At 39.3% G+C, this 11,888-nt stretch overlaps 2 protein-coding genes across 2 annotated transcripts; one reads left to right on the top strand and one right to left on the bottom strand.

Annotated features, from left to right (window-relative positions):
* Positions 1 to 796: 796 nt before the first annotated feature.
* LOC127007479 (mitochondrial import inner membrane translocase subunit Tim13-like) lies at positions 797 to 4,089 on the bottom strand. The gene is made up of 3 exons (XM_050878551.1): positions 3,907 to 4,089; positions 2,839 to 2,907; positions 797 to 1,869 (listed from the first exon to the last, which is right to left on the bottom strand). Exons 1-3 carry the CDS (start codon positions 4,009 to 4,011, stop codon positions 1,771 to 1,773), a joined length of 273 nt encoding a protein of 90 aa, XP_050734508.1. The 5' UTR covers positions 4,012 to 4,089; the 3' UTR covers positions 797 to 1,770.
* A 539-nt stretch (positions 4,090 to 4,628) lies between these two features.
* On the top strand, positions 4,629 to 11,236 carry LOC127007477 (40S ribosomal protein S3-like). The gene is made up of 6 exons (XM_050878549.1): positions 4,629 to 4,727; positions 7,075 to 7,222; positions 8,853 to 9,024; positions 9,869 to 10,056; positions 10,480 to 10,583; positions 11,092 to 11,236. Exons 1-6 carry the CDS (start codon positions 4,698 to 4,700, stop codon positions 11,191 to 11,193), a joined length of 744 nt encoding a protein of 247 aa, XP_050734506.1. The 5' UTR covers positions 4,629 to 4,697; the 3' UTR covers positions 11,194 to 11,236.
* The last annotated feature ends 652 nt before the right edge of the window (positions 11,237 to 11,888 follow it).

Raw genomic sequence — 11,888 nt, 5'->3', positions numbered from 1 at the left:
TGAACACTGTGTGGGCTGCGCGTGGTGACTATTTGTGCTCTATATGAAAATTTTTGTTCTTAAATTTTTCCAAAATTTATCGAGTTTTGCCTCAAAACTCTCTACTGAGTCAGCGTTCACTACCCACTCTGGCAAACTGTTCCAGGTATTAACCACCCGGTTGGGGAATGAAAACTTCCGAACATTCAGCCTAGCTCTTGGTTTAAAGATTTTCTTAGAGTTTCCCCGTGTGGTGTTATCTTCCCTTAAATCAAAAAGTCCCTCTGTACAATCTATATCATATTTCCTGGTTACAATTTTAAAAGTTTCAATTTGGTCTCCCCGGGATCTTCTATATGCCAGTGTGGGCAACTCAAGCTGTCTCAGTCTCTCTCCATATGGCAGGTCTTTCAGGCAAGGCACCAGCTTCGTTGCTCTTCGCTGCACGTTCTCCACAGCCTCAACATCCTTCACCAGGTGTGGACTCCATACCTGGTTGGCATATTCTAAATGGGGTCTTACCAATGCAGTGTAGAGGGTCTTGAATACTGCAGGGTCATATGTACATGTTTCTTGATTGTCTCGGCTATAAATCAGAGTTTATGAAGTTTTATTATAGATTAATTCATTTTAAATCTTTTACCCAACTAGATAGATGAGGACCTATCTAAATGAATAATAAAGAAACCAGTCCAGTTCCTACGGTGTTTCAGGTGAATGCAAACTGAGGAGTTACACATTTCAGAATAACAGCTACTGTCTTATTTGTTCCAGCTAGTTTTAGACAACTTTCAATGATGGCAAGAAGAAAGAGATAAACATTCAAATTATATATTTACAAAACATTTTTGTTCCCTATCACAACATAATGTTCATTTGAATGCATTACAGATATCTGTAACTTTCTGCTGCATGAAGGTTTAGAAAAACGAGTCATGATCCAATGCTAATAACTTAGTCCATAGCTCAGCAATACTACTTTATACAATTTTTGCATGAGTCATGTAAAAATGTAGAGCTATTCATGATTAAAATAAGAATCATATATTTATTTTAATACTTCAGACCCTGAACACAAGGCCTTATGTACAAATCCATATATGCTACAGTGTATTTGCAAGATGTAAGATGCAACACAACTCCTCTAACATCATCCATCCTTAATGCTTCAAAGTCACATGTCTCTTAGGTTCTTTCCGCTTATCACAAGAAACCTAATATCTGGCACACACACACACACACACCGAGATGCAGTGGTTAGCATGCTCACCTCACAACCAAGAGATCTTGGGTTAGATTCCTGAGTGGGGTGGAGACAAATGAGCAGACTCTTTTCATTTGTGCTCCTTGTCCACCCAGCAGTGAATGAATACAGGTTGTCATGAGAGAGTTGTGTCCCACCTTCTTGGTGTGTGTAGGTGAAATGTGAGGTCCCACCTATGCCCAAGGATCCATAAATATGTAGCTCCAAGCTCAAAAGGAGAAGGGAACTGATTGGCAATTGTGAATCAAGTAAGTGATCAGACCATAGTGAATAACGCACACACACACGCACATATATACATTTCAGGAGTTGTGAAGCATCAGTGAGGTGAGACACACTCTTGGCGTATTCAGGCAAGTGTGCTGCTTGGAGACTAACAACAGGGCTCTATCCTCCAATACCTGACATACAACCAATTGTGCTCATCCATTCTCGTTGGCTGCCACTGGGCACTCGCACTTACAGCTCTTCGTTCCTCTACCTTGGCAAAAAAAGAGCTGGTCATGTCACACAAAGAAGACTCAGCATTACTGGAAGTTCTTTTCACGCTGCAATCTGGCTGTGTAGGTCCGTGAGACAAGGTTCCAGCAGTCCATGTAGCGGTCCATGCACATTGCAAGACATTTCTGAAACACCACAAAATTACCTTTGGATGAATGAAAGATCAAAGGTACCACTGCCTGAATGCACCATGACTTAAATAAACCATCCCCTAGTCTGAACACACCATATGCCTAGTCTGAATGAACCATTTTCCTGGGCTGAATGCACAAAATTCTAGTCTTGATGTACCATTCCTTGTAACTTCAATATACATACACATTTTATGAAAATGAAGTCACTCTGTGCATTTAATGATACATTTTATGTCTCCATTCCTTAGTTAAAGGATGAAAGACCCCTAATTGTAATAAGAAAGTGTAAATGATTAAAAAATAAACCTAACTGAATATTAGCCATGGTATTAACTAACCAAATCTCCCTGCCCCCAAAAACATAATACCTACTTTGAAATAATAACCTATTGCTTCTAAATTAGTCATAAAAAACTGCTATAATAGTAACCTACTATTATAGCAATTGATAAACTAAATTGATAAACTATCACTACCTATCTATCTAATTATTCAACCTATTGCAGATAATTGGAACCAGTTTCAAAGTCATCTTGTAAATAGGATTTTGGTATAATTGTGATATGAAATCTAAAAGTTATGGATGGTTAGTACAATTGGTCATGTACTCTTTGCAAGTGCAACTTAACCAAGATATGATTTTGTAACTGATGAGAAGGAACTGGTTGTAAGCCACTTTAGTGTTTAGTATAAATACTTATCAATTTTCGATATTACATGATGTAATATGCACACAACACTGCAACCTTACAAAAATTATGGATCATCACAACTAAGAATAACATCAAGTAATAATGCTATATAGATGCAAAGTGCAAAATACAAACATACATAATCTGCTCTGAATACATTTTAATTTTTAATCTTCGAATAATCACATAGGGCACTGTCACAGTTGTTGCAGATACCCATTGATATTTTTCTCTTCCCTTTGATACTATAGCATGATGCAACACTGACCTGCTCAGAGCTGTCCAGTGAGGAGCCTGGCTTGGTGATGCATTTGGAAAAGCATTTTTCCCCCATTTTCTGAAAAAAAAAAGACAATTTCAAATTACCTGTTCAGTCTTGTAATATGCCTCACAGTGGATAGTCTGCCATGATTTATGTTGCCAGATATCAAGTAATAATGGGTGAAATGTGAAGTCCCAGCTATGCCCAAAGATCCATAAATATGTAGCTCCAAGCTCAAAAGGGGAAGGGTACTGACTGGCAATTGTGAATCAAATAAGTGATCAGATATCAAGTGGTAATTGTGGAGATTGACTCCACGCCTCCAAAATACGATATTACGCCTCCTTATTATTGTTGGATGAAATACATGTCCCTCAACCATAATGTGAAGGCGCAAGTACTTAAAAGTAAAGAAAAAGGCCTAATCCCCTTCCCCTAACGATCTTGGGGGACCTGTGGGAAATCAGGTTTTTTGGGTGGGGGAGCATATTTAAATTACTCCGAATGAACTTTACATAACCTAACCACTTACAGGGGGGCTTCACCTCCATGGACCACCCACATGTACGATGTGTCAGTAAAACTAGAGAAGTATAACTATGTGAGACCTTGTAAAAGTTATTATTCTCGTGGGGGCAATATTGGAGGGACATAGTGAATCTCCATATTTACCTAAATAAATACTTGGAACCATAATACGTCTGGCATAGTGACAGTAGCCCCTCAGCTGAGTACACTGAGGAGGACGGCAGTGCTAGAAACAAAGGATTGCAAAAATAACAAGTGTCACTAATGGAGTGCTGGAAAAAAAATGGTATAAATGCCTGAATACGTAAAAGGAAGAGGACTGAAAACAAGTGATTCAAGCTGCAAAACTGAAAAATCATATTGCTATATTATATTACAGTGAAGAAAGGTAAATAATATAATACCAATGAAAAGCAGTGTGTGAAAAAGCAGAAGAGAGGACCAAGAGGAAGAGGACCTATGAAGCGATACAAAGCGACCATACCGCTCAAAAGAAGAAGAGGACAGCAGCGCCAGGCACCTTGCCCTCACACCTCTCTCCCTCACCGTGAGCAGCTCCTGTGTGTTGGCGATGACTATCTGCTGCTTCACTTGGTCCATTAGGTCTTCCCGCTGTGAGGACGACATCCCTTCCGGCCTTATCGAGTCCATTATGACGAAAAGTGCTCCTCACGCCCCCACGAGTCCCGTGTTGTTGTTGTGCCGGGTAGGAAAGGCGGACTACGAACACATAGCTACAAAAGTGATTTATAATTAGATAGGCTGCAAGTTTGGAGTTAGATCATTTTGATCATGTTGAAAATAAATATATCCTTCCAGTACCTGCGGATAGTTTGAAATAATGAGCACGCATCAGATATTATCGTGTTGATTGATTGTTTATTGTTGCAAGTAAACAGTAGAGGAGAAGTGAGGGCTTTGACTGTGTGATTGATTGATTGAATGATTGTTTATTTGGAGGATGACACAAGAAAGTCCATAGTAGACTCATTTCCATTGTGGTCCTGGTAATATAACCTAAGGGGCTAAACATAATCTCATAAAGGTGATATAAGAATAATCACTTACTTACTTACTAGATAAATACATAGAATAATTCACTGTGAAAATTACATGCATGTGCAAAACTTACATTCTACGGTGGAATTGTACTACATATACTAGAGTGCTTTCCTGGAAGATTAGGTGCATAATTTATAATATAACATAAAAAAACACACATGATAGTACTTATTAGAATGCATACCAGGTTTTGAGGCTGAAAATGCCCACGAGGTACATATTTACCGCCGCGAATATAATGTGGCCAGTAGCTCCTAGGCGCCCTTTCCACCAAGATGGCCGCCCCGATCAGCAAGAAGAAGAAGGTGACGTATTGGACCGGGATATCTCGCTTATTACCGTACCCATAGATAAATACTTATACCTAGTGAACTATAAGGGGACAGTGGTGCTTTGCGTGGCGTGAAAAGGGCGGTAGGGCGTGCGTGAGGCGGGGAAACGTGCCGGGGTGAGGGGCCGGGCCAGCCATGTGTTCGTGTTGTGGTGCCGTGGTGTGGGGCGCCAGGGGTCCGTTGAAGAAGAAGAGGGAGGAATAATTAACGGATACAAGGAAAGGGAGATCAAAGTGTAAGGACTAGAGTACCTACGAAGCGATATAAACAAACTGATCTTCGGTACATAAGAGACGATGAAGGCTGCTCCACGCGTGTCCTGCTGACCTCTTGAGGGGTGTTTTAGGGGCTAGTCAGGCGTGTCCCGCTGACGTGGAGGCGCAGGCTGCCCGGCGAGGCTAATGTGTTGGTCGTGATTACAGATATTTACTTTTATGGTGGCCATGATGTGTGTTATCGTCACTGGCCGCTGCGTGTTCTGGTGCCCCATCCTTAGGTGCCTAGTGGACCCACAGACGAGATCCATATTTCTGGGGCACGTTTTCATACCCCAGTGTACGCTAGGGATACCTGAATGGAGCTGTAATGTCTTATTACCCCCGTTGATGCAAAAATGTCCATTCTTTTGTGATGCCATCTTCACTCCTATGTTCATTGGGGGTTTGAAGTCTCTACCCTAATGATATTCCATTATGTATATACATGTCAAGGCTGACATTTTTATGGGATTATGGTGGAAGGGGTAGTCTACTATTTTTTAGGCAATTTTTTGGGTGAAATATGCAGTTTATTATGGCGATTGTTTTATTTTCTGGAGACCTCAAAATAATTGATTTTATCATGGAATATGGAGATAAATGTAGTCTCCTCTGCCATCGGCAACAACAGGGCAGCACAAACAGGCTTAATATTTACCGTAACGGAACTTAATCTAACATAACCCTCTCGCGCACGATGACGCGTTTCGCGTCATCAAGGGTAAAAGGTCCTGGCGCACGATGATGCGAAACACGTCATAAAAGTTTTAAAAAATTATTAATAATTAAGTTCTGGGAAAGTGCGTCAAATTTGGGAGCATTATTTGTTGGGATAAGTTTCTTAACCCTCTCGCGCACCTTAAGTTTCCAATAAGTTTCTGTTCCACTCACCATGCATTTCTCAGGCCCGACCGGCCTTTCTTTTCCGCCACAATACTCTACATTCCCGGACGTATTTTACCCTCACTGATATATCGTACCCCAATAAATTTGGTATCAATGGCTTCATAAGGACTTGTACTAGAACATGCGCAAATAAAAATAGAGGAAAAAAAAACAATACAAACTCATTTCAAGTCTCCATATAGAGTATTGTAGACAATAAATCCTAAGTACCAACTCTTCCCCATTCGCTAGCTCAAAATTTTGTGGGCCAACTTTTTTAGGTGAATATATATTTTGAAGCGGAATATAGTGAGGATTCTCATGGTATCCTCAAAATCCTCATATGCCTTATTGAGACGTAAAATTAACGTAAGACCTTTGAGTGCAAATACATATTAAAATTAATAAACATTTAAAAAAAAATATTTAAAATGAAACTAACTATTAATGTAGTAACACAAATTATGTTGAGGTGAATGTGCTGTTGAGGTGAGCACAAGCATTCAACAGTTAGTATGAAGACCTCTCGCCCCTCGTGTACCCATCCCTGAGAGTGAATATTTTAGCAGGCACTGTTGGATCCTTCAGTTTTTTTTTTTTTTCTCGCATTTGCTTATCTTCAGAACGATTTCAAATTCATATTATGCTTTAGGGACAGTTATTTTGTTTCATATTGACTATTAGAGATGAAATATCTTCTTATCAGTGTTGAGTTATTCTTTATAATTACTTAAATATTTACATCAGCAGAGCAACTCACTAAATATGTATGCCATAAAGTTATTTAACCAGCATATGTGTGCATATAGCATAACTAAATCATGTCCAGAATACATATAACAACCCTTGTAGACATCTTAAATATAAATTAAATTTTTAATACTAATACATTTTTTCAGATAACTGAACTTGGATTGAATGGCCAGAGATAACGCATAACAAATATAACAAAACCATGGCACACTGGGCTTTATTTTGTTACAGTAGTGGGCATACCATTCTGCTGAGTTTAATTTAGGGACTTAATTACAAATAATAGTTGCTTAAGTTAATATATCCTTAAAAGTTAGATACGTACAGGGTTAGATAAGTCAGTTTTGCTCCCTTTGTGTTTTTGTATATTTTTGTTTAAATTGTGCTTCAACTCACTCTAGCATAATGTTTATTTCTCTCCACAGTTCGTCAAGGATGGCGTGTTCAAGGCTGAGCTCAACAGGTTCCTGACCAATGAGCTGGCTGAGGACGGCTACTCTGGGGTGCAGGTGCGCCACACCCCTGCCAGGACAGAGATCATCATCCTCGCCACTCGTACACAGAATGTCCTTGGTGGGTGTTGCCTCAGGGTCCTTTTGTGTGGTAGTGTTTAGAAATGATGGCAGCTCGGGAAGTAATGCGCCTGAGCATTTTATTTCATTACGCTTCTGCGGCAGAGTGGGAGCTAATAACAGCATGATCTTTGTCTGTAATTAAGGGTTTTTACCAGTTTTTTTTATTTTTTTTATATTTTTTATTAATGAAAATAATTATATGAATGTAAACCTCTGTATTCTCTACATAAGTTTCAAACACTTGGAGTATTCTTGAATCATATTCCATCATCATAAGTAACCTGGCTGGCTGTTTGAGCCAGTCCAAAGACACCATCTGCAGCCAGCCAGCACCACACCACAACTCTGTCTAGTCTCTTAACAGTCTAACCAGATCATGTCATGTTTTGGACATGTCCTCACTGAAATTGCACAAAGAAAGATGAATGCAGCTTCAAATGAAAGTATCAGAAAAGGCTGTGGATGATCCATGTATGTATGTGGTGATTCTTTGATAAATAGGGGGAGGGGTCCAAGACTACCCACATGCTGTCCTCATGTTTGCCCATCAACCGGACTCCAGCGAAACTCTAAAGAGGACCAAGTGAAGCTTTTTTTTTGGGGGGGGGGAGGGATTAGCCAAGCAAGATGGCAGCAATATAAGAAAATAGCCTGTGCTACCAATTGGCTGGGACCAACCAGAAGAGTAAAGATGGGGCATACGGTACACTACAGCTGAGTGTGGCCGCAGTGCGAGGCATAAAAAAAAAAAAAGAAAGATACAAGGGGTGAGAAATATACTATATGAGGACTGACTTAAGCATCTAATGCAGCCAATGTCAGCAAGATAAGAAAACAGTTACAACAAGCAAATGAACTGAAGCTGCTAACCCATGGTTGCCCTGCACACATTATAAATGTATTGGCTCATGGTTTGGAAATTGGCATCATAAAAGAACATGTGGTTCATGTTGTAAAATACTTTTGAAACCGTCACTCTGCCTCAGCAAGATACCATGAGAAAGGCGGTCAGTGTCTTGTTTTGCCCCAGGACAGTGAATGAACCAGGTGTGGCTGACGGAAGATATATATAATGAACTAACCAGCTCGGGTATAAATTTTGTGAAGCTGACAAAGAAAATATTGATATCAAAGTTAGAGAGTGTTTTCTTTGTTTATTTCTCCATTCTATGTTGTTGCTCAGCAATAAGATTACGATTTAAATCAGTGACATTAAAAAAAAATCAAATAATATAAATCTTGATGTAAATCAATGATTATTATTTTTTTTTTTTTATTTAAATTAGTGATATAAATCAACTTGATTTAAAGTAAACAACCCTGGTTTTTACCTACCATTGTCGCAGTACTGAACCATATTCTATCAATATATTCACCACAAATTCACAGACTATTGATTATGGTATTCTTTTTTTTATTTCATTGAAGAAATTGATTACAATTATATTCTAAACAATATAAACTTACTTAAATTTATTGAAATATATATTGTCATGTCTGAAGTCTGTAATATAATTTTTCAATCTAATAGCTCATCCTTTACATTTGGGTATAAATAAATTGACACGATAAAACCCCCTAATAGGTTATGGTACCTATAATTACCCCTTCTCTGTTTCTGATATCAGGTGAGAAGGGGCGCAGGATCCGTGAGCTCACCTCTCTAGTGCAGAAGAGGTTTGGGTTTGCCGAGGGGTCGGTGGAGCTGTATGCCGAGAAGGTGGCTCAGCGTGGTCTTTGTGCCATCGCACAGGCAGAGTCTCTCCGTTACAAGCTAGTTGGAGGTCTTGCAGTTCGCCGGTAAGTAGAATGTTTCTTTTCTGATGTTGCCCTGCAAGGGGGAACCGAAAATTGTCATCGACTCCTATCCAGATTCATTGACTTGAAAAATGAACAAACTTCTTGAAATTTTTGAGAATTTTTTTGAGTGTTTGATTTAGATGTTCAGAATGTATTGTTTATGGTTGTTTTTATCATATTGTTGAGTATTTACTATTCTTTCAATTATTGTAGTTGCACTTTGCAATACTAAATTGATAGCATTGAAATTGTGTATTTACAAAGTATAAAATTGATGCTTAACATAGTCAGTAACATAGTTTTGCAAGTTGGTTTTATATTCCTCATGTTGTACATGAAATCTTGTAGGAAAATCACTATCTGGTAAGCTATTTTGTGTATTATCAGTTGAAGTATGATTGTGTCACTGAAGTGTTGAAAGAAATATTCTACAGTGTGATTAGTTGAAAGTAAGCAGGAACTTTGTTTTCATACTGTTTTGGAGGTTAATGATGTTTATTACTATTTAATTGATAATACCTTCAAAATTAGTATGTAGTATTGCTGAATTACTTGAATTATGGATTATATATTGCAAATGTTTTGTATACCAGTACTGTTTATTTCCTTATTGCAGGTATATAAATACCTGCAATAAGGAAATAAACAGTATACAATACATTTGCAATATATAATCCATAATTATGGATCCATCATACTTATATTCCATACCACTCATTTACACTAATGGTTTGTGTGCCATAGTCCTACTTAATCTACCTCCCTCCAAAGGCACCCTCTGTCCTTCCCCATTGCTCCTAGTGTCTCAAATGTACTACAGCCTTGCCTCGGTTTTGCCCTCCAGTGCTTGCTATGGTGTGCTGCGCTTCATCATGGAGTCTGGAGCCAAGGGTTGCGAGGTGGTGGTGTCCGGCAAGCTGCGTGGTCAGCGAGCCAAGAGCATGAAGTTTACTGACGGCCTCATGATCCACTCCGGAGAGCCACGTCGCCACTATGTTGACACAGCTGTGCGTCACGTGCATTTGAGGCAGGGTGAGTGTTTACCTGTATTTCCCTCTCCCTTTACACATAACATGCTGAACTTTAAGTGCATTAATGTAGCATATGCTGATAGATATAAAAGAAAAAAAATCAAAATGGAAAATGCGCAAGATTCTGTCTGCTTTATGTTCATAAGATTTGTCTTTTTATGAGGAATATGATCACGAAGGTAGAGTGTTGCAACACATTTGTAAGGACTATGATCCCTTTACATATTGTGTGTTTGTACGAAGAAAGTTTTTTAAAATTGACATGGAGTAGAACATGTGTAATTTCTTTAAATATTTAATATATAGAATTATATATTTTTTTTGTCATGTCTTTCCAGAAAGAATAGCTGAGGTGCCACATTAACCTTTTTCTTATGTACAGTCATTTCAGTGGGTTCAGTGAGTGCATTTTATTTTCCATCAGGTGTGCTTGGTATCAAGGTGAAGATCATGTTGCCCTGGGACCCCACTGGCAAGAATGGCCCACGCACTCCTCTGCCTGACCACATCAACATTGTTGAGCCCAAGGTAGGCTTGCTCTTATTATGTCCGTATCTGTCTGTGTTAAATAGCTTCTTGCAGCTTTTCAACTGCAAACTTGCTAGGAATAGTACACAAATTAGAGTCTCATCAGATTGATCTTTTCACCAACATGTCCTGCAATTTTCTTAGTGGCCTGAAGTAGTTGCAGATGCTATGTTAGCTGCAGGTGGACAGAATATCCGACTCTGACTCCAGGAAATTTGAAGGTTGCGACTGACTCTGATTCTGCTGAACAAAAAGCAATTAAAGTGGCCATCTTTGCTGCATGATTTTGGAGTTTTTGTATTTTCATGAGTAGAATGACAATTTTTAATATGCTAATCCGTTTATTATGTATAGGGACAAGTGTGGAGGCTTACTCATTTTGATTAAGGGTATAGAAATATGCTTTGATAAAAATTGGTTGTGACTTTTTGTTATTCTCTCTCTCTCACTCTCCCTGTCTCTCAACCTCTGTCCCATTGTTAACCAAGGTGTTCTGTTTTGCCTGTAGGATGAGGTGCTGCCAAGTGAACCCCACTCAGAAAACAAGATGGAAAAGCCTGCCGCTCCACCTGCCGCTGCTCCTGCCCCGGCGCCTGTCCCGGCAGAGTAACTGGTAACCTTAAGTTGGGGAAATAAAAAAAATCACAAACACTGATCTTGATTTTCTTAACTGAGACCCGTTGTTGTTTGCCAGTCCATGAAAGAGAAAGCTGAAAGTAAATGTCAACAAAAGTAAAGTGATTGTTTGTGAACGAAGTAGAAGTGAGGTTGTAGATTTTGTATGCCCATATAGAGTGGGAATTGAATGTGAAAAAGAATGCAAAATAATTTTGAATGGTGAAGAAATGGAGGAGGTCAATGAGTTTAAGTACCTTAGATCAGTAATGCGTAAGCATGGTGGTATGGAGGGAGATATAAGAGAAAGGGCATTGCAAGGAAGAAGGGTGGTAGGGTCTTTGGGACAAATCATGAATGGCAGTGTGAGCATTGAGGTAAAGAGGGATTTGAGAAATACAATAATAGTACCAACCCTCACATATGCAAGTGAAATGTGGGCCTGGAATGAAAGTCTGATAACCAGAAGGGTGTGAGTGAGATAGAGGGAGGGAATGCTAGAGGACGACCTCCAGTGAAATGGAGGGATAGGGTGCAAGAGTACGTTAGGGAGAGGGGGGAAAGATCTTTGAGCAAGCAAGGAGGGAGTGTCTGGATAAAGTTGGAAACTTCTGCCGTGGCCATCCCCTGGTGGGAGCTCCTAGGAGCAGGCGTCGATGAAATGAATGAATGAGAGTTGGTGGATTTTGT

The sequence above is a fragment of the Eriocheir sinensis genome, chromosome 35 (genome assembly GCF_024679095.1).
Source record: "Eriocheir sinensis breed Jianghai 21 chromosome 35, ASM2467909v1, whole genome shotgun sequence".
In the NCBI taxonomy this organism is placed as follows: domain Eukaryota; kingdom Metazoa; phylum Arthropoda; class Malacostraca; order Decapoda; family Varunidae; genus Eriocheir; species Eriocheir sinensis.
This window is presented reverse-complemented; position numbering and strand designations above follow the sequence as displayed.

Excerpts from the sequence above, each read along its gene's own strand:
- LOC127007479 (XM_050878551.1), bottom strand. The coding sequence starts at position 4,011 with ATGGACTCGATAAGGCCGGAAGGGATGTCGTCCTCACAGCGGGAAGAC. Across the intron at positions 2,908-3,906 it reads ACACACAGGAGCTGCTCACG|AAAATGGGGGAAAAATGCTT; the intron begins GTGAGGGAGAGA and ends TTTTTTTTTCAG. Across the intron at positions 1,870-2,838 it reads CACTGGACAGCTCTGAGCAG|AAATGTCTTGCAATGTGCAT; the intron begins GTCAGTGTTGCA and ends GTGGTGTTTCAG.
- LOC127007477 (XM_050878549.1), top strand. The coding sequence starts at position 4,698 with ATGGCCGCCCCGATCAGCAAGAAGAAGAAG. Across the intron at positions 4,728-7,074 it reads CGATCAGCAAGAAGAAGAAG|TTCGTCAAGGATGGCGTGTT; the intron begins GTGACGTATTGG and ends TTCTCTCCACAG. Across the intron at positions 7,223-8,852 it reads TCGTACACAGAATGTCCTTG|GTGAGAAGGGGCGCAGGATC; the intron begins GTGGGTGTTGCC and ends TTCTGATATCAG.